Genomic DNA, 21,071 nt, shown 5'->3' with positions numbered 1-21,071 from the left:
CAGGAATGCTACAGGTCCTGGAATAAAAAGCTACTGGAGTGCTAGAAAGGTTGTGACAGGACCAGTCAGTTGGTACTGGTGCTGAAAGCCTTTATTTTCCCGATTCATTTGCTTCTAGTAATATTTTTCTTGCTTGTATATTTCTATTATCGGATACCCGTTATATATTCTGTCCTTCTCTTCTCCACTCTGCAATTCTTTTTATTAAAGCAGATACACAGAAAGCAAAAGAACAATTTAATGCATGAAATACTATATATACTATCCTAGTTTTATCTTCAAATAAATACAAATAGCCGTACAGGGAAAATGTGCTGCTGGATTTTAAAACCCTGACATACATCGATACTGATGTAAATACACAATCTCTGAGGCCATGTTTAGACAGCAAATTTATTATGCCTTGCGTCAGGGCCCTCAAACATGTCACATTACTCTATATGTGTTCCTGACTGGACCAGAAGCAGGTTAATGGATTTCATGCAGCACCAAGGTTGGACTAATTGGCACTGAATATCATCCATGTTAATTCACCAGCCCTCAGCAATGCATGGACTCGCCTGGATAATATGTGCAGAACCATATGGCACTGCTGTTGGCACAGTAAGTTTGCAGGCTAGACATGGCTAGTGTCATCAGAAAAGTACAAGAGAAAAGACAGTGACAGGAAGAAAGCAAGTGAGCTTACTCTCTGATTTCATCGATTATTTTCTGCTTCTCTTCAATCTCATCTCGCAGCCTGGACAGCTGCTTCTGATGGGCTTCCCTATGAGTCTCCATCTGCTGCTCCAGTGTCTTCTGTAGTTTGCAAAGACCGAAACCAAACACAAAACAGAAAGCAAGTATGCTTCTATAATTCTTCTCCCCTTTGGCAACTTATATCTAAACTGAGCTTTTTTCCAATTTAAAAACAGGTCAAATCAGAACTTTGCTCAAGACAGCCTAATGAATGCCATTTTGTGTATAAATACCATTTTGTGTATATCACTAAGTGCTTAATTCACAAACATGCATGTGGCTTCTATTATTGAAGAGGCCTGATTTCTGTCACCTTGCAAGGAGTGATACATACAGACCGCAAAGTGCATTAGTGAAGTAGAGTCTATGATTTACAATTGCTCCTGCCATTCTCCTGTATCATGGTACCTATTTGTTCACCAGGAAAATCTTTGACCTATTTATACAGAGGAAGGCTTACCCATAACCCTATTACTGAACTCCTAGAGCTAAAGCTTCGTCAAGTAATAGAGAAAGCTACCTTATAATCTCTTCTTGACTTGATATTACACAAGATATGTTTTTCTCTCCAAGCACATGGAATAAGTCTGTGTGATTATGTAACCTAAGCATTAAGTAGTTCAATTGGAAGTCAAAATTCTTTAAGCTGTACAACAGTAACTATCCCTATAAAACATTTTTTGCCTTTATACATACTGTGTAATCTTCATCAAAAAACACCAATACACTGCATTATCATCTAATATTTCATCTTCACATTCTATGTGTGAAACAGAAAGAAGGAATAATGTGTTTTGGCTTTGTATTTCACTTACTCATTTCTAGAAGGAGGTATTCAAAGTTCTTTACAACTCAACCTGGCTTGTCTTTATTATATTTCAATATGCAAATTACATTAACCCATATGATCCCATTCATCACTTACCTGATAAGACATCATAGAGTTTTAGCTGGTATAAAACTAGAGAAATGCAGCAGTGAACTGGATTTGGTTTTCCATTCATATGTAAGGAAATTGTTCCCAATTACTGGTGGTATTTAAGCCTTGAATTCGTGCTTAGAAAGAAGAATGGATGTAAATCCATTTGATTAAATCTGTGCAATTAACTCATCTGACTAGACCTCTTCACATTTTTGAGTTTAGCTCTGCCTTCAACACATTCTCAAACACAGCCACCTTTGATATTCTGTCTGTAATTTACTTCTTCCTTTGTTCACATACCTCTGCTCTACCTAGGTCTACCCCATCAAGATGGGAAGGTAAGCGGGCTACAAGACAGGCAGATTTTTTTATAAGAAATGTATGGGTATCACTGATGGTAATGTTTATTAAAAAATGAATGGGCACACCATGTGACTGAAGGCAGAATCTAACCACAAGTGTGACAGATCTTCTTGGTGAGAAATATGCTTTGTAACAGGCAACATTACCTTCATTTCCTCTGCATCCTGAAGTAAAGTCAGATGCTCCTTCTCCTTATCCTTGAAGCTGACTTCATGCATTTTTTCTGTTTATGGTTAAAAAGAAAATGTAAAGAATTAACCAATGCCTGCCCCAATGCATTGAATGTGAAACCAAAAAAAGAAAAATCACTCCAACAGTTTATTTTTCCAGAAGTATAGTATTCTTAAGAATTCAGCACACACAGTGACTGTCCTGGGTAGACTTTCAATGGTAACAAAATGAAAAGGAATATGATCTATGCACTAACACTGATTTAGTGAAAATGATAATAGAGGGCTAGCCCCAGGCTTTCAATGCTCTATGTGTAGTGACATGTGGATACACTAAGTCATCTCTTTTTCCACCACCTACAAGTGCACACCACCTCTGTGTACCTACATATTTCCAGCCAATTTTGTCCTCTTGCAACTCTACCTAACTCTCCTTTGGCCATCATGATTCCTGTCCTCCCCTTCCACCATTTGCTAGACATCCAAGTTCTTGGGTGCCACACCCTTCCCAGGACTGGCTGAGAAAGCCATTAAAGAACAATTTCTTTGTCACAAGCTGCTGCTCCCAGAGTCCAGGAAGACCTGAAAAGGAATATGGAGTGACATTCTGGTTGAACATCACCCCATTACATGGTAGAAAACGTGGCCTTATCACAGCCAAAGGGCAACAGAAACAATGTTTTTAAATACATTGCTACATGTTACCAGAATAACCTAATTTACTTTTTGTAAAATTAAGTCTGCGTTAGCTGGTCATTCGGCAGCTGCTGGAAGAGGGATATGCTGCTTGGGATCAAATAAAGGATCCATAGGGTTGTAAGGAATAGCAACCATGGTTATTAGACAAAAATCCAAGAACTTTACAACATAATGAAGAAGATTATGAAAGCAAAGGCTTGGTTCTTGACTAAAATCACTGGGAGTGTCTGCTTACATTGCACTGCTTACACTGCTTACAGTGTTCAAAAGTCTGGCCCACTGTATAGTTTCCATTCTTTCAATGCTGAAACCCACAAAATCCAGAGCATTGATTAGACAGTTGTGGATTAACTTTGTTTTGTAAGGTGAGCATGGCACATCCTGCAAATCACTAAAATAGGGTGTACGTTTAATCCAAGTCACAGTTGTACTGTTTGACTGCTAAGAATTCAGGAAAATTTTATAAGCAGGGAAACCATTCATTGTCAAACATGCGTATTCAGATCTCCTATCCCTGTTACATTCCTGCAGCGTCTTCAGAGTTCGTTTTTGTTAAATGAAGACCCTCTGTGATGATTATGATTGGACACGTGAATTAAAATCTTACTTGTCCAATCTGGGCTAGCCATGTTATACCTCTGGCAATGGAAGGAAGGAGGGGGGCTTGACTGGGGGCAATCCTTTTACAGAAGGAAAGCGACAAAAAAGTGACACCTCCAGAACAACTGCCTAACTTGTATAGTACTGAATTGTCTAGCCTGTAGCTGACAGAAGCCAGTGATTAGAAGACACCGATATCCATGAGCATGCGTTAAGTACAATACCTTGAGCGCGCAACTTGGCAAGTTCTTCATTAAGCGAGTCCTGTGACTCCTCCAGTTGCCTTCTCTTCTGTTCCATATTTTGCATGTAGTCTGTCAGAGACTTGATCTTTGCTTCATGCTTTAAAAGAAAACCAGTGAGCAGCAATAAGATATAACTAGTTAGGCCTGTTATCTAGAAACAAATGGGCTTGACTCATCATATTAAGAAAAGCAAGAAAGCTTTATGCATCTAGAGCTATCTACTGAGAGATAATGAAGTAGAGGACCTGAGATAGAGGTAACACACAAAGCAATGTTAATACTTACTAGTCATATTTAATAAGCAAGATCTACACTGAAATCACAGCACGGGAAATTTTCAAAATGCCACATGGAGAACATCACTGGCTTGTTATCAAGCCACAGCAATAGCCTAAATGGGGGGTGTTGGGTCAGGACAGAAAACACACTGGTGTAACTTCCCAGACATTGCAAGCTATACTAAACATCTCACTTATAGATCAACAGCAATCTTAATTATTTGGCCATATTTTTGTAAACATCTCTGCAACAAAAAGGCCATTTTAATACATAAAAATAGTAGTTCACATTTTAAAAGGCAAACTGTATTTCATTTGGAATCTAAAAATCAAATTCCCAGTTTCTGAGTGGGAGCTACTGCATTTCTATTGATGAGGTCTTCAGATTTTTATAAAACACTGTCCTCAGCACAGACAAGAAGTCTAGAGTTCACATTACATTTCCCTATTAAATATCATAAGAGGTGATAACTGTGGATCCTGATTTCCTCTGTTAAAAAAATCCCAAATTCTCTGATTAAAGGGGAGGGGAAGGGGGGAATCTGAAATTCTGATTTAAAAAACCAAAATCCATGTTTTTCCATGATTAAAATGAAACAGTACTATATGTAGCGACAAGTTGAACACAATGTTTTAATGATTTACATACAATTTTAAAGCAATTTGGAAGCCTACCAGTGCCTCTATCATTATAATAAAATAAATCCTAAATACCTATATAGTTTGGCATTTGATTTTGGTTTTTTTTTTTATCATGGAAAATTAGAGCTTCCCCAGTCCCTTTGCTCACCAGGATGCAGGTTCAGCTGCAGCTGTCCCCCTTGCTGCTTTATGGCACTGAGCAGCCCCAATATGCCAATGCCCTGCCCATACCATTGCCCCTCACTCCCAACATCCCCCGGCCTCCCCCGCCCTGCTGGTGCCCCACACTCCCGACCTGCAGCCCCCTGGCGCTGCCAGTGCCCCTCACTCCTGACCCACTGCCCCCTGGCCCCAGGCCCCAACTCCCCAGTGTGGGGGTAGGAGGTGTGTAGGGCAGAGGGTGGGTGGGAAATGAGAAACCTGGATCCCTAGTGATAACCTTTGTGAGAACTGACAGAATTCAGTTTCTCAGAGCTGAGTGATGGGATAATGTGTCTGAATTCCATACCTATCATGGTAGGACTCTCACATTTCTAAACTACAAGAATGTCAGTCTTTCTACGCTTGATTGCTACTGCTCAGTCCCCAAAGTCAGGAATTAGCCACGTATGGCAGACATTCAATGTCTAGGACTCTATTTAACAGTATTTTCAATACAAGCTTCTTACCTCAGTTACTAAGCTTCCCCCTGGGCTTAGGCACGAGCAGCACCTCAGCATAAACCTATTTACAAGGCTCCCCAAATGCTAAGATAAATGCAATCACGTTTGATACACGCATTCTACTTGGTTTCTATACAACACTAACAGTAATGTAGAAGTGAGACAAAGAGAGAGAAAGAGATGTAGCCTACTAGTCTCAGCACAACCCAAGTTTTTCTGCTACCTCTCACTCCCTCTTACCACTTTGGGCAAAAAAAGCCTGTGTCAGTTTTTTCCATCAGTGTTGAAGGGAATACACTGGGTAATTTTTACAAAATACTTTTAGCATGTAAAGTGTCATGTGACTTAAGTATAATTGTCAAGTGTATGGTTTCAGTGACAGAAGATATAACCAGCCATAATCATTCATTTCATGCTTCATTTAACATTCCTGAACACAGGATATCCAGTCACAGATTGGTCTCCTGCTTCTCTGGGATGCTAACGTCATAGCTTTTGCTTTTCCAGACATAAAGAGTTACAGTAGCTGCAGCACAGGACCCATTCCTATTTATATTTTAATGATAAAAACCCATTTTTTTCTGACTCACAATTCCTGTCCCCATCCTCATACAGGTAAGATTACCAGGGAACACAGATGCCTTTCACACAAAAGTGAATTTGAAGCCTTTTTAGACATTGCACTTGGAACTGCTCAAATACTGATCAGTGCTACTGCTAGCTTAGGTGTGGAGTAGTCACACCTTAAGGCTAAAAACTCTCTCTGTCTGTCCCCCACCTGCACAGCTGTGACTTGCCACTGGAGCGCTGGCAAGCAGGGGCCTAACTAAGAGCTACAGCTGTGAGCTGTCACTACAGGGCTGGTAAGCCCAGACAGGCCTGCTCTAGGACATCCCTGCTCTAGGTGGGGTGGGGGGCAATATAAGAGATAGGTTGTGGGGAGGGAGGGCAGAAACATAAAGCTAGGAGGCAGAGGGTTAATGGAATGGGGGTGGGTAATGAAATTGGAAGTGGGAAGGAAATGAGGGTAGAGAAAGGGTGATGAAATGAAGGAAGTCAGCCACTGAAGGATAAAATAAAAAGGAAAAAAAAAATTGAAAAAAAATAAAGAGGGAGTAAATTAAAGAAGATATGTTTTAATAAACTGGGATTTGGGATGGGGTGTGGAAGATGCTGATCATGCTTCCTGGAGTGGCTGGAAGGTGGCAGTGGTGAGAGAAGGTATTTTGGGAAGAGCTACTGCTCCTGCCCCAGGAAGAAAGCCCCAGCTCTTGGAGACCTGATCTGGCCCCCTACCTCCTTCCCCACACCCTCTCTAGCCCTTATTTCTGGACCCATCAGTGTCTTGCGACCTGGCTAACTGGCATGTGCTCTGCAGGCTGTTCGCACAGGAGTGCACCCTTCCAGGTGGGAAGGTCACAGCCCCAGGGGAGAAAAGGGGAGTTATCTTTGTGCCAGAACATTTCCCTGGGCCGTAGAGTTCAGGGGATGCAGTGTCTGTCCATAAAGAACAGGCTGGGGGGGGGAACACTACATCCTGGGATGCTGGAGGACTGTAACTTAGGAAGTGGCCACACATGAATGGAACAAGCACTGGGTAACCTGTATTAGAGGTAACCCTGCCCTGAAGTGGCATAACTTTAAGCCACCTGAAGCACACTTAAAACTCATTTTAGGTGTTAATGTGGGGACAATCCACAGGTTAAGAACTCTAGGGGCTGTCTAAAACTAACATATAACAAGGCTCTTGGAGAGATCTGGTATTCAGCACTTACTATGTCCTTTAAGGACACAAATATCGGACCCAGAGCATCCAGACAATTCTATCTGTTCTGGGGTGCTGTAGCCTGCATCCATTTCTGTTGATCAAGCACCTACCAGAAAATCCTGTTCCCATCTGGCTTTCAAAGGTATAGGTATTATTTTCCATAGTTTTGAATGTATTATTGTATATACTATTTGGCATAATACTAATGTGCTAAATGTTCCCAGCCTGGTTACTATTGATGAAAGTGCTGAAAGATGCAGAATTGTAGAAATACATGTTGATGAAACAGCTTTGAAGAGTATCAGCTCTAATGTACAACACGACTTATATCAATGCCTACAGCCAGGCAGGAGCATGCCAAAGAAGAATTAGGGGAAGAACAAAAATAATTTCAAAGAAGAAGAGAGAGCAATAAAAATGTAAAATCAATAACAAAGAGACAAGGAGGAAAGACACATACCTGTGAGATGAGGAGCTGGCAGGCTGCAAGTTCCCTCTCACTGGCATTCATCTTCCTGTTGGAGTCTATTTGGGCACTCTCCAGTTGCTTGCTCCGGTTCACCAGCGATTTAACCTCAGACTTCATTTTGCTGATATAGAGCCGTGCCATGGTGAACTCCTCCTCAATTACCCCATTCACATCTGCTAACTAAACAACACCAAGGGAAGCACTGCTTATTAAATGGTTATAAAAGAAAAAAACAATGCAAAGGGCCCAGAGTGATGAATCAGTTGTCTAGAGTTAAGTGACACATACCAGAACTCAAGTGATAGATTTAAGTTTGGAGTTTTTCATATCCACATCCTGAGATGCTGAATCACTCAAGTTCTCAGAATCTTGACTGACAAAAAGGAGTGTCCAACAGTTAAGCCTCATACTCTGGTTACAACCCATTAATTTGCAGGCTCAACATCAGGGATCCAGGTTTTCGTTCGCTGGAGAAAAACGTGGAATATCTCCTTTAAAGAGGGTTGAGCTAGGGCGGGGGTGTGGGGGGGGGTGTGCGTACGCGCAACACGTCCAGGCAGGGGGCTGAGACAGTGCTCAGTACCACCAGCAAGCCCAGCTCCACAGCGAAGGAAAGGGGGCAGGAGGGTGGGGGTCTTTCAGGGGCAGCAGGAAGCTTCGTGGCACAGGCAGTGGCTCGGACACCACACACTGCCCTATGCCACCAGCTGCAGCTGGGGCATGGTGGGGAGGACCAGCATAGCAGTGTAAAGCCCTGGCCCAGGACATGCTGTGGGCAGCTGGCCGAGGAGGAAGAGCTCCAGGCGGTCTCTGTCCGGCCCATCGGAGCTGCGGCAGCTCCTACTTGTCCAGGTGGCGGCAGAGCAAGTCCAGCCCCAGCGCAGGCTGGAGGGAGGAGGAGGGGATGCCTATGGCCCTGGGCTGTGCTATGCAGCCTGGCCATGGGCCCCCCCTTACCTGAGCATCTCCTGGCTTCATGTGGCTGCCTCTGCCACTAAGCACATGGGCACTGGTCCCCAGTGGCCTGGCCATGCAGCTCCCCGTCACCCCTGAAGGACCCCCCACCTCCGTCCCCTACTGGAGTCCTTTGAGTCCACATGAGGCCAAGAGGGGCAGGGGGCAGCTGAGGGCCCCCTCCAGCAGGGCTAGGGGCTGAGGGTTAGAAATGAGGGGCACCAGAAGGGCCAGGGGACTGTGGGTCAGGAGTGAGGAGCATCAGCAGGGCTGGGGAGGCCGTGGTTTGGGACTGAGACGCATCAGCATATCAGGGCTGCTCAGTGCCACAAAGCAGCAGAAAGGACAGGCACAGCTGGACCTGTGTCTTGGTAAATGAAGGAGGCATGGGAAGCTTTGATTTTTCATGATTAAAAAGCCAAAATCAAATGCCAAAATATATAGGTATTTAGGATTTCTTTTATTATAATGACTGAGGCACTGGTAGGCTTCCAAAATTATTAAAATTGTAAATATATCAATAAAATATTGTGTTCAACTTATCCCTGTATATATAGTGGCATTTCATTTTAATTGCAGAAAAATGTGGATTTTGGGGGGTTTTAATAAGGGAATTTGGGACTTTAAACAGAGAAAACCAGGATCCCTGCTCAACATTAATGCTGGGAATAATTAAGAACAGCAGATTTAATTGCAAATGACCTGTTTTAGAGGAGCTTTCCTATGATATTATGATATTAGAACAACAGTGAACCTTCCCCTCTTTAATGAAGCCAAAGGCAAGGGAGCTTATCCATAGCATTCAAGGAGGGGAAAAACCCACCTTTATAAACCATTCTCCATCTGAGACCACTGACAAGTGACAGCTTTGGCCTATAAGTCTCACTTGAAAAGAAGTATATAAACCCTTTTTCTTCAAGGATCTATACTTCTAGGTAGGCACTTTTCTTCCCTATCTGTTCCAAGACTGTGTTGTATTCTTTTCTATGTCTTTCTTGATTCTCTTTCTGATTTCCCTTCAGGTACCCACTGACAAGCAATATAGAGTATGCAAGGGCAAATATGTGGGTCACAGCACCTCAAAGGGCTTCACATTCCTCTCAGCATGGCTACTGAGAAGCTAAGCCCTTCCAATACCTTCTCACAAGAGCATAAAGAGGTCACCTGCCTCCAAAATCCAACTCATTCTGAAATTAAGACACATTCTGGAGAAGCTGCTAATTACCTCCTGGCTGAACTTTACAGTCTGTATCATTTTAAAGGTCCCTTCAATTGTGCCGTATTTGACCTTAAAGCTGTTGTGTAAAGCCGTAGTATCTTACTTGATATAAAACTTTGAACAAAACAATAGGCTTCTGTTTCCAAATACTTCTCTCTGAAAACTTCCTCTATAATGTGGCCACCAGGGGTTGCTGTAACATCTAAATGAAAGATTCACTCTTGTGCTAATACCACATTAAAAATCATTCAAATGAAATCACACTAACTTGGGCAGAGTTCCCTCTGTCTTGGTATAAACCCTCTGAATATGAGGCTTATTGGTGGCTTGCATCAGCCACCAACTGGAGTGCAGTTTGTTGATTTAAAATATTGCCCTTTTAAAACACTGGCACATATCTGAAAGCACCTGTGGGTTGCTGGGATTATCACAGAAGTTAACAGCAATTGCTAACATACATTCAGAACCTGGGGAATCTAATACACAGCAGGATTCCAAAAACCCTGTTTTCTCACTGTGTGTTAACCAAGGCATCCCTTATCCTGCATGGACTTTCATTCCCTTTCACATTTTAGAACATCAGACTGTTCATAGGCATGGAAATACAGAGACATTATGTGTCCTAAGAAACATATTGCCAAATGGAAAGGAGCAGGGTGCTTGCAAATTCCACAGAGTTTAGCAGGAGATAATGGTGCTCAACTACTCCCAGAACCAGTCCCAGGAGCAAATCATAGACAGGGTATTCAGCTGGATGTGCTTTTTAATCTTTGAAGCATGGAAAGAGTTTAGAAAAGTAAGACAACATATCCAATATTCAAAAATGAAGCCAAAAAGGAGAAAATTCACTGGCAAGGGCACGTTACAGGGTAAATACAATATTCAAAACTCCTTGGAAATAGTGAGTCTTAAGCAAACTCACCAAGATGTTCTACCAACATTTAATTTCAAACAGGCAAACAGAAAACTTTTGCAATCAATGCTGTTGGGGAAGCTGCAAGGCCATGCAATCAACTAAAATGAACAGTTTACTTAACTGATGCACAGTTTAGCCAACAGCATTAAAATGCATTTCCCACTAGTTGGAATTTACTTCAGCTGCGGGGAAAGAAAGCATAAGTGGAAAGCTGGGCCCCTATCTGCATTCAGCAGAGCAAGCCAGCAGGCAAATACCAAGTTGATTAGTTGAAGTTTTCAGGTATGACCAGAAACATTATATCCAGGTTTCTCCAAGGCAGTGGCAATTGTTAATTCTCATTTTTGTACACCAAAGGAGAGGGAATCATCTGCAGATCTGTCTCTGTCCCTGACTACTGGCTCATGAAATGGTCATGCAGACATTTATGTGGCAACTGGCACAATTCAACAGCACTGGAAGGTGACAGCCTTAAGCCTGTGTCACTTATTACCTATAAGCTAGTGATCAATTTGGTCTTCATTATTTCTGTGAAAAGCCATTGTACAGATAAGCATTTTTCCCTCGCCTGCCTCTGTCCTGATCTGCTGGAGAGTTGTTAAAACAAATGTTTCATGAATATAAATGTTCCTCATAATAGATTGTGCCAAGATGCATGTTGTTTTACAGTTTAGACAAATGTATACTAAGAAAAAAATAAAACATTTTAAAATGTGGTGTTCCAAACAGGCATAACATTTCCATTTCAGAGGTAAAGGGCTTAGAATTTGATGCTCTACAACAACCCTTTATATTTTTGCAAACCAAAAGTACTACAAAAGAGATGGCTTACTGTTTTCACATCATTAGTACCAATGATTCCCCCAATCTCTCCCAGATCTTTAAGCAGCAAGTTCAAGATTTCCGTAGCTCTTTTTTTCTGATGATTGCTCAGTTCCTGCAACTGACCCAGCTCTTTCTGGGTGGCTGTCAAAGCCGTCTGGAAAAGATTGAGAAACAAAGTTACCCTCCTGTCCTCCAATTCCTTTCAAACCAAACAACAGATACCATTTCCAAAAACTGATAACTGATTCTCAAAGTAGAATGCATCTACCCATGCCACCTTTCTTACTTCAACAGCCAAAACAGGTTTTGACTGTTACATTTATGTTGTTACATTTATGTCTCCCCTTAAGCAGTAACATAACTGTTATGTCATTTTCCCCTGCTTCAGCAGTGTTCGAGTGTCATTCCTTGGGTGCAGGCCGTTCAATTATGACTTTCAGATTACAAGATAATTTCTTTTAACCTTACCAGAACTCATGTGCGACAGCCACACTTCATATTATTACACAGATTCGTACCTTTAGTCCTGAAGCATACAATTCCTTTATATAATCCGTTTTTAAAAGACAGATCTTACTTCTTTGCTAACAAGGCTGCTTTAAGTTTCTTAAGTACATTAATCTAATTAAAATGAGCCTTGTTAGTGTAATACATATTCAAGAATATTAATCAGGGTGACAGGTGTGCATCTATTTATATGCATGACAGGCAGCATTATGTATTACATATATATAATTATCAGGGTTCTTCCTTCCATAATGTTTTCTTACAATATTTATGCAGTACTGAATTGGATAAAGAAAAATCTCATCCTTGCGCTAAGTACCATGAAGGCAGACATGAGAACAATAACGTCCCTATGCCGACAGGATTCACAAATAAGGATATATCTAGAGCTAATAAGCCTACTCATCTCCCTTTCAGATAGGATTCTTTTCTTCAGGACTGTTACTTAGGCAGAAAGGTCTTGGTAACAGCCAATAATATTTCTTTATTTCAACTGTCTCATTCCACCCCACCTCCCTTCAGGTCCTCAGTACATAGTCCAGAGAAAACTACATGGATGTGATTTATATAGTGTGGCCTGTCATGCATCCTGATTACACTATGGGAAAATTATCTTTAGTATTTAATTTTTTTAAGGATTTTTAGGAGCTGTTCTTTTATCTATTACCAAACAACTCACAGTGATACTGACTAGCAAATACAGACTTCCTTTTATTAAATGTTTCTCTTTATATTTAAGATGACACTTCCCTCGTTGCATTTTTACACTGCATTTGTACAGCAGTACCTTCTATCTAACTGCCCTTCTGTATCCCCTATGTACTCAGCAGACTGTTAATACACCTTACGGTAAATAGCATGAGAAAACAAACAATGAATATCTAATAGTAAATCTATTAAATGTAATATTAATCCAACATTAAACATGTTAGTACCACAAAATCAATATAATACTATCGATTATAAATGAAGGAAAATTGGAGTGAGACTATGACCCAAGTTGACTTGAGTTACAGCTGTTCCAGCATCTATCCAGCTAAAAACAAATCTAAACTTGGAGTTGTAAACTGGCCAAGCCAGAGGTGATTCATTCTGATCACATCCAAGGAGTCTAACTATGCATTGCAGAGAAAGAAATTTAGAGGTGAATGATTACAGTGAGGCTGTGATAATATTTGCACTCTTGAATCATTCCCCAATGCCAACATTATCTCTACTCCCGCAGAGAGCTTGGGGAAAGACAGATCTGTGTTATATTCAGATGGTAAATGTCAAACTTCTGATTATTCCAAACTCTGTGAGGGAGGAGAGAAGGAAGAGTTTCACCAACCTGTAGTAACAGTAGCTCTGCAGTCCAGAGCACACGAACACAGCAAAGAGAGGAAGTGGCAAGCAGCATAGGATTTTCTCCCTCCGAAAAACTGCACACACTTACTGAGTGAGAAGTTCAGCCATTTAAAATATCATTATTCTCAGGCTTTGATCCTACAACTTACCGTTCCTTTTTTACATGTTCTATGCAAGGAGTGTGGTCACCATAACAAAAGCTATTATTGGTTGTAATTGTGACAGAGTATGGGAACTGTAATTAAGACAGATCTTCATTTCTCTAGTCAATTTTTTAACAAAAACTAGGAAAACATTACACCACAGCCTTCAAAAACAGGTTTACAGATTGGTGCTGCTAGCAAGTATCTGGGACACCTCCAAAACCTTTACATCTACCCACTTGAATTATTTTTTGATCAAATAAAAAAAACTGTGTGAAAAAAGAGGAATAATTGGGAATATATATGCCTACTGTTTTTTGTGTCAGTTCATCAGCCAGCTGCTCATTGGCTCGGGTCTTGTCCTCTACTTCCTGTGATTTCTGATCATAATTGACAGCTAGTTCCTCCAGGGCCTGAAGAACCTCTTTCACCTCATCTTTCGCTGCCTCATTCTCAATCTGAAGACGAGTGAGTTCCTCTTGGATCTTCTCGTAATCTCTCCTAGTGGATGCCAAAAGCTGAAAACAGATGGCAGAGATCACGGGTGTGCTCCAAGAACTAGTTTTAAAAGGTTTACAACAATGCAAAGAGCAGCAGGTGACTGCAGGAGAGAGAATAAATCTTGCCATTCTACCAGAAATAATATCAATATCAATGTACATGAATCTCTGAAGCAACCAAGCAAAAAAGCTCCCAACCTTATAGAAAAGAAAGCTTAATCAAATCCTATTATGTCCAAGATTGAAGCAGAGAAGCTTAGCTGGAGAAATTTTATAGCTCCAAATGCCTTTTTTCTGCCCTCAATCTAATTCTCCAACTTGGGCAAAGAACTGAAATGTCAAAGAGTCAAAACTTTGAAATGAACTGTGTAAAAAAGCTGTCTAAAATAGCTTGGGACATCTTGTGGCATTTTGTTACGGGGAATATTTCAATAAGCAAACTTGTGATGATCCTTTTAATCTGACATTTGAAAGATGAAACCTTAGGCAGGTATCTTAATAAAATATTTGTTGCAGAAATAAATGTAAAACAACAAGAACAACTTGATTAACTAAACGAGTACAGATTTGACACAGACTTATGACAGTTCCCAAATTCCCTACAAAAATGCATTTAATTCACTTATTCTCCATTAAGAGATATAGTCAGGTTTACAACATGGTCCATTTTATAGACTTCCTTTTACTCCTACACCATTGTACCCCATCTCAATAAAATAAAGGAAAATTAAGAATTCTTCAAAAGTCAGATTTCATACACTCTTCACAGGAAGACCTCCAAGTTACATTATCCATAAGAGAACTGTGTCAAAATAAAACAGAAACAAAAACTGAAATGTATCTCCCAACACTTGTCTCTAATGTTACTGTCGCAGAGTACCTGGGTGCCCTGCTCCTAAAGAGGGGAAACTGCTAGGGAAAGAGCCCTAGCAGAGAGTAAGGAACCCAGCTGGTGTTCACCAGGGCAACTAGAGTAATTAATGTCCCACACCTGCCTGGGGGCCGAAAGCCAGAGCAGTCCCCTGCCAGCAGCCAAGGAGGAAGGAGAAACCTGAATGCAGGAGCAGCGTCTGACACTGCAGCAGGATGAAGTATCCCCAGTAGGCTTGAACATGGTTATAGCTAGGCGGCTTCAGTTTATGTTATAGCCAAGGGGCTTGCGTTTGTGTTGCTGTTTGTCACCGGTGGTTTGGGTGAGGCTATTAGGGGTTGGAAGAGGCCTCATAGGGGACCCACAGTAGTGTGGGAACCCCAGTGCCAATGAGGGCACAGCATTCGGGGTGCACTAACCCCAGCCCCAGAGAGGGGCAGTTGAGAAGCCCCAGTGTGGGTGTGGAGAAGCCCCAGGAGAAGGGGGCAGCATAGACAAGCACCAGAGAGGGTGCTGAATGAGACCACAGCCACGGAGAGCCTGGGCACCAGACAGGGCGCAGAGCTAGACAGGGCCCGGACAGAACAACGTCTATTCCATCTGCGAGGCTTGGGGTGTGGTACAGGGGTGGCTGGAGTCCTGCATAGCCCATAAGGCTAGGGTGCCCCGAAACACCCACTATAGAACGGGGCCCACAAAGGGGTCCAGGAGCCCACAGGGCTCGGAGCACATCTAAACTGTGTCTAAGAATATGTGAAGGCAGCCTCCCTAATATACTGGAACACCAAAGACATGGCGGGCAAGAATTGGAGGGTGCCCTTAGGTGAACTTGGCACAGGAAGGAGGCCTTGAGGAGATCACGGCCCTCCTGCAGGACCCTGCGCCGTGACAGTTACACTTTTAGAAAGTGACACACTTAAATCAGAACGTGCATTTTTTTTAATTTATTTTTTTTAAACATAAGGCAAAAAGCAGCACTGTATAAAGCCTAGGAACAAGAAATAGATTCTTGTTTAACAGGTAACCTGATTACAGGAGCAGAGGATCAAAGCAACAAGAATCGGAGACTCTGATAGGTGCGAATGGTTCTTCCTTCCACTGCCACTCTTCGGAGTGAAAAGAAAAAAAAGTCACCCTGACTATGATGGTGGTCCAGCGCTGGAGCAGGTTCCCTAGAGAAGTTATGGATTCTCCATCCCTGTGAATTTTCAAGCACAGGTTGGGCAGACACTTGGCTGGGATGGTTTAGTCAGGGATGATCCTACCCTTGAGTAGAAGACTGGACTAGATGACCTCATGAGGTCCCTTCCAGCTCTTCTTTCCTATAATGTAGTATGTAGCTAGTGCTGATTGGGCTTCCCCTGTCACCTACCCACTCATTCTCAAGCCTCGAGAAAGTTCAGGCTGACATCAAATCCAAACCACAGACAGACATCCCTGGACATTGAAAGAGTACTTAAGAGAAGGTGAAGGTCTATTAGAAATCACATATTTCTTACAAAAGCCAGTATCCAAATCATAATTTATCTGAGGTGAATACAGTCATACAAAAATGAGGAGTTGGTGCAATCTCAGGATGCTTGGAGCAATGTGAAAAGTTAAATCACTAACACCTCCTTATTCAAAAACTAAAGCAGACCAGAACAATTTATGAAGCCTTTAGGCTTAGCTTAGTACAAAGAGTCCTATCCTCATGTGCTAATAAAGAAGAACCAGAGTTTCCTTAACAAGATTCAGAACCACTATGCAGCACCACAAATGGAGCCAAGAAAGAAATAGTTGAACAGTGGCAAAGGAGTACAAAGGGTATTATAACAGCAGGTATCCTATCTGTAACATGGTTTATATTAGCAATGAATCTGCTAGTTTAATCAGCCAGAAATAAGTGCCCTGGCTAATTATGGAGAACAGCAGTTAGACAGCCACCCTGCAGCACATATTTCAATGAGCTAATCGCAAGCAGGAGCAGAGAGCAGCTGGCTCATTTCTGTAGCAAAAAGCAGGTGAAGTTTACATGTACTAAAACAAAACCTTAAACATTCTGGGTTGATTCTTTCAAAGAGGAAATTACAAGATTAATACATTGGACTCCAGATGGCCATCCCTATCAGATAACTTAGTAAAGCTTGTAAGTGATACAACACTAGCTTCAGGAATTTCAGTAATAAAGACAGCAAGGCTGGGATTACTCCAAAAATTGTCAGAGGCCACTGAAAATAGGCTAATATCCCACAAAATTTGATCAAATAAGGAATCACAGGGAGACAAGGAGTAATGATAGGACAGGAAACTCCCAAATAATGCAAGATCTAGAAGTAGATGGTTTCAAATAGCTCAAGAAATAAAGATTAGCAAAGAGAGCAGAAGTACGGAACATACAAACTGTAGAAATAGGGAATGAGTAGAAAAAAGCCAGGTTTGGAATGCAAATTAAAATTTGCAGATATTAAACCCAAAGAGCACTAGGATCCTGTTTTGAAACAGTGGGAGAAGATGATTGTGAAATGATGTATTTACTTTTAAGCTTCAGACAAGAAAATTCAAGTACCCAATAAGAAGTGACCAAAAGGGAAGGATGACTTATCCTTATGGGGAGTGGATGAGGGGGTTGGAGGGTAACAGAAAATAATGCTAATGGATGGAACATCATTGCACTCCTTTTCTGTTCTAATTAAGAGACAATATTAACTTTTTCTAATGAACATCTCATTTGGAGTCATAAAATACCAATAGATTACCACTGAATAAAAGGTAAAAATCACTGCAAAGAGCAAAACCTGGTTTTGAAAACAGAAAATATCTGCCTCTACTACAAGCCAGTTCTGTACCTAGGGAAAATGCTTGGACATCCTTATTTAGCAACCAGGAGAGGATAATTTTCTGAATATACTTACAACTGTATTAGCAGCTATTACACAAAAGGAAGAGGAAAGAAGTTCATTTTTGGAGACATATAGTCTAGCAAAAAGTGTAGGGATTAGCACTCAAGACAAAGTGAAAACCAAATTCCAGTTACAGAACTCTGTGCCTTTTCTGATCCTTCCTCCTTCATTCCTGTTCTTGCCCCCTCCCCGTCATGAAAAAATTCCCCAACTTACGGAAAATTTTGTAAAGAATTTGAAGACAAACATCTGCTGAGTATTGTTTCCTACAGATGGAAAGGTAAAATTCAATATGGTCATTCTGCTATGAAATGGCCACTAGTAATTGCTCACAATGGAGCTCTCTCAGTGAAGGTAATCAGCACCATCTGAACTAACTTATGATGAGTGAAGATGCTTAGAGTAATTTGTAGAGAAAAAGCTCACTGTGATTAACAATCAAGCCTTAAAAAGGGACAAGAATAGTGTAAATGAACTGGAGAACCTTCAAACACATGGAACCCATCACCTATAATGATCTGACCAACCTCATGCACCCACCAAATTGTATGTGACCCTGTCTAAAACTATATCAACTACTCTGAATAACAGATTAAACCAAAGAAGAGCCATTCACAAAATACTTGTATGGGCAGAGTTAAACAAGGTATGTTTTCTATACATGAAGCAAGAAAGCTAGAAACTGTGTACAGATATAACTTGAGGATACTCTCAAAAATAAGGAAAAAGATAACACAGAGGCTATATCTGCTTTGTTGTACTGGTGTAAATCGTCAGTATGCACTGCTTAGACTACAGTGGTATTACATTTAGTCTGTGGTTATGATACAGTAAAAGAATTTGATCCATGAGAAACCTGCAAACTTGGGTAAACTGCAAAAGCAAGTACAGCAAAAATGGCAAGACTAATTGATTACAAGGCATTTTAATTTCTCTTCCAGTTTATCCAAATTCTCTAAGTAGGAGAGGTACATTTGGGGAACTCAATAAAAATAATTCAGCATTTATAATTGAAGTATTGAACATCTTCAAAGCACCTAGTAAATCAGTATTAATTTATATATTTAATATCTGTGACTGAAGTAAGGATCCTCACCCTCATTTATATATGGCAAGGATTCCTTTACAAAAGAAACATTGATATAAAGAGAGATTAACTGATCCTTCCAAAGCCTCAGAGCAAAATCAGAGGCAACTCCAAAATGAAAACGCAAGAATATCCAATTCTCAATCTCACACTTTTCCCTAGGCCAATGGATCTCAACCTTTTTAGATTTGAAGCCCTGGAGACAGCCCCTGAAAAATGCTAACTCATAAGTTTTCACTCATTTTTTGGTTATGGAAAAATAATAGAGTAGTTCTTCTGTTGCAAAGAACTCAGAAAGAAAACAATGGGGCAGAATGTTGTTAACACTGTAGATTCCTATTTGAAATCTCCGGGTTTATCCTGTGAATCATGTTAGCTCACCTAATAGTGCTAACATTGAGCAGCACCATGGGACACCCTTGAAAGGATCTCAAGGCACTCCAGGGTGCTGCAGTACTCCTGGTTGAGAATCACTGCACTAAATAATTGTGCCTCATTTAGTAATGCTTGAATACAGGTTCACCAGTGTTTATAATTTTATAAAGGTCCATAGTCCTAAGGAAACTAGGCAATAGGCTAATGTCTGCCTGGGTGTGGCACCTTGGAAGATATGAACATTTTGAAAAACGTTTTTAAACAGTGAAAAATGCTGGTAAACCTCCTACACTGATGTCTTCTACCTAACAGACAGCACTATGGCATACCTGTTATGGAGCTACCTGGGCTTCAACTCTAGCAGACAAACTTAAAGTTTAAACCTTTCCATCTGTCACACAGGCAATTCTCATCCAAATGAATTTTAGCCAGTAAATATGACACATGCAGCTGTACAACTAATACTATTTTTTTTTTTTTTTTTTTTTTTTTACCTCTTCTTGATCCAACATTTGTTGTTTTAGTTTCTCAGCCAGCTGGCTCTGCTGGTTGATTTCATCATCCTGCAATGGAATTAAAAATATTTCTATATGTAGTTTTGCTTAGAAATCTTTAGTCTTTCTTTTTTGGAATCCATATAACAGTAATACCATAACAGAGAAAATAAAGCAAGTCAAAGTTTAAATAGTAGGAAAGGGGGGAAAAGAAGTAGAAGACAGAGATATGTGGTAATACCAATACAAAAGTGTTTAGTAGTCTTTTAATAAAAATCATAGCATGCAGTTAACCAGGCTTGCCTCAGATCATGACTATGATACTGAAATGGTAAGTAGCTGCACCTGCAACTTTTGTCAGTTTATAACAACTGGAGAACACAATACTTTCAGTGCTAAAGCTGATGATTCCATTTTAAAGTTTTTCTAAATATATATCTATATCCAACTCTTCTCTTCACACATTGAAAGAGACCAGAAAAGATCCCTAAATTTGAAGTATTTTACAGGGAAGGATCTGTCAACAGTCCTATTATAACAACTTTATTTTCTAATGTTTCATTAGCTGTAAACATATTGGATGTCACGTTCTATAGACATATAAAATATAAATGTAGGCTCTATTCTAAGTGAAGATAGACTTATTAAATAAAAAAAACTAGGACTAGCTGTGAATAACACGAACAAAAAATATGTCATAAGAAAACAGGAAATGTAGGCATTTTGTCTGTTAAATTTTCATCTTTCCTTCTCTGTCAAAGACCTTGAAGGAAACAAATGTCTGGCTAGTGCATCTCCAGGCAACCAATTTTATTGGCATTTCAGGTTCTTAGTTAAGACAACACCCTTGGGGTTAGAAACTGCTGCTGAACACAGAAGCAGAAAGAGAGATGTCTAATTCCATTGTATATATTCTTTGGGCACATGGATTCAACATTAATGCCAATCCTGGCAACTGATGAAGCCAGTCTCCTCCATTCTTGTGGAGAAACGATACATCTACTTCTAAAACAACTCCCAAGATCAAAGTGGCTGTTTTTGTGTCTCATTAACGCCAACTGGAATTCTTTGAGTTTTACTGACAAGCATCCTAAACAACTGATTGACTTCTGATGTTGGGGTGCACCAATAAAGATTTTCTTGACTGATACCAATGGCAGATTATTAACCAGCCATATCGGCCGATACCGATCCAATAGCCAACATGCAGCACAGCAGTATGGAAAGCAGCATCCAGCCGATAAGTCCGTACAGGAGAAGAGGTGTGGGGTGTGCAGATCAAGGCTTCCATGTTGAGGGACGAAGGGGGCACGGACAGGGACAGGGGCAGCCCAGCTGGGGCAGAGGATGGAGCCACAGGCAGCTTGTCCGGGGCGGCACGGGGGTGGGGGTGGG

At 40.9% G+C, this 21,071-nt stretch overlaps 1 protein-coding gene across 6 annotated transcripts in view; it reads right to left on the bottom strand.

Moving 5' to 3' along the window:
- KIF5C (kinesin family member 5C) overlaps nucleotides 1–21,071 on the bottom strand; it is a 138,089-nt gene that overhangs the window by 31,566 nt on the left and 85,452 nt on the right. For all 6 annotated transcript variants that reach the window (XR_003096326.1, XM_025215982.1, XM_025215979.1 and 3 more), the window contains 7 exons: nucleotides 19,677–19,745; nucleotides 13,779–13,985; nucleotides 11,478–11,624; nucleotides 7,548–7,736; nucleotides 3,717–3,834; nucleotides 2,170–2,246; nucleotides 689–798 (listed from right to left, as the gene is read on the bottom strand). Coding sequence is in view for 5 of the 6 variants with exons in the window: in XM_025215982.1 (XP_025071767.1) it covers nucleotides 689–798; nucleotides 2,170–2,246; nucleotides 3,717–3,834; nucleotides 7,548–7,736; nucleotides 11,478–11,624; nucleotides 13,779–13,985; nucleotides 19,677–19,745 (917 nt within the window). In the remaining variant the exon portion in view is untranslated. The remainder of the gene's footprint in view (nucleotides 1–688; nucleotides 799–2,169; nucleotides 2,247–3,716; nucleotides 3,835–7,547; nucleotides 7,737–11,477; nucleotides 11,625–13,778; nucleotides 13,986–19,676; nucleotides 19,746–21,071) is intronic.

The sequence above is a fragment of the Alligator sinensis genome, unplaced genomic scaffold (genome assembly GCF_000455745.1).
Source record: "Alligator sinensis unplaced genomic scaffold, ASM45574v1 scaffold810_1, whole genome shotgun sequence".
Lineage (NCBI taxonomy): Eukaryota > Metazoa > Chordata > Crocodylia > Alligatoridae > Alligator > Alligator sinensis.
The sequence above is the reverse complement of the archived record's forward strand: the minus strand, read 5'-3'. Positions and strand labels throughout refer to the sequence as shown.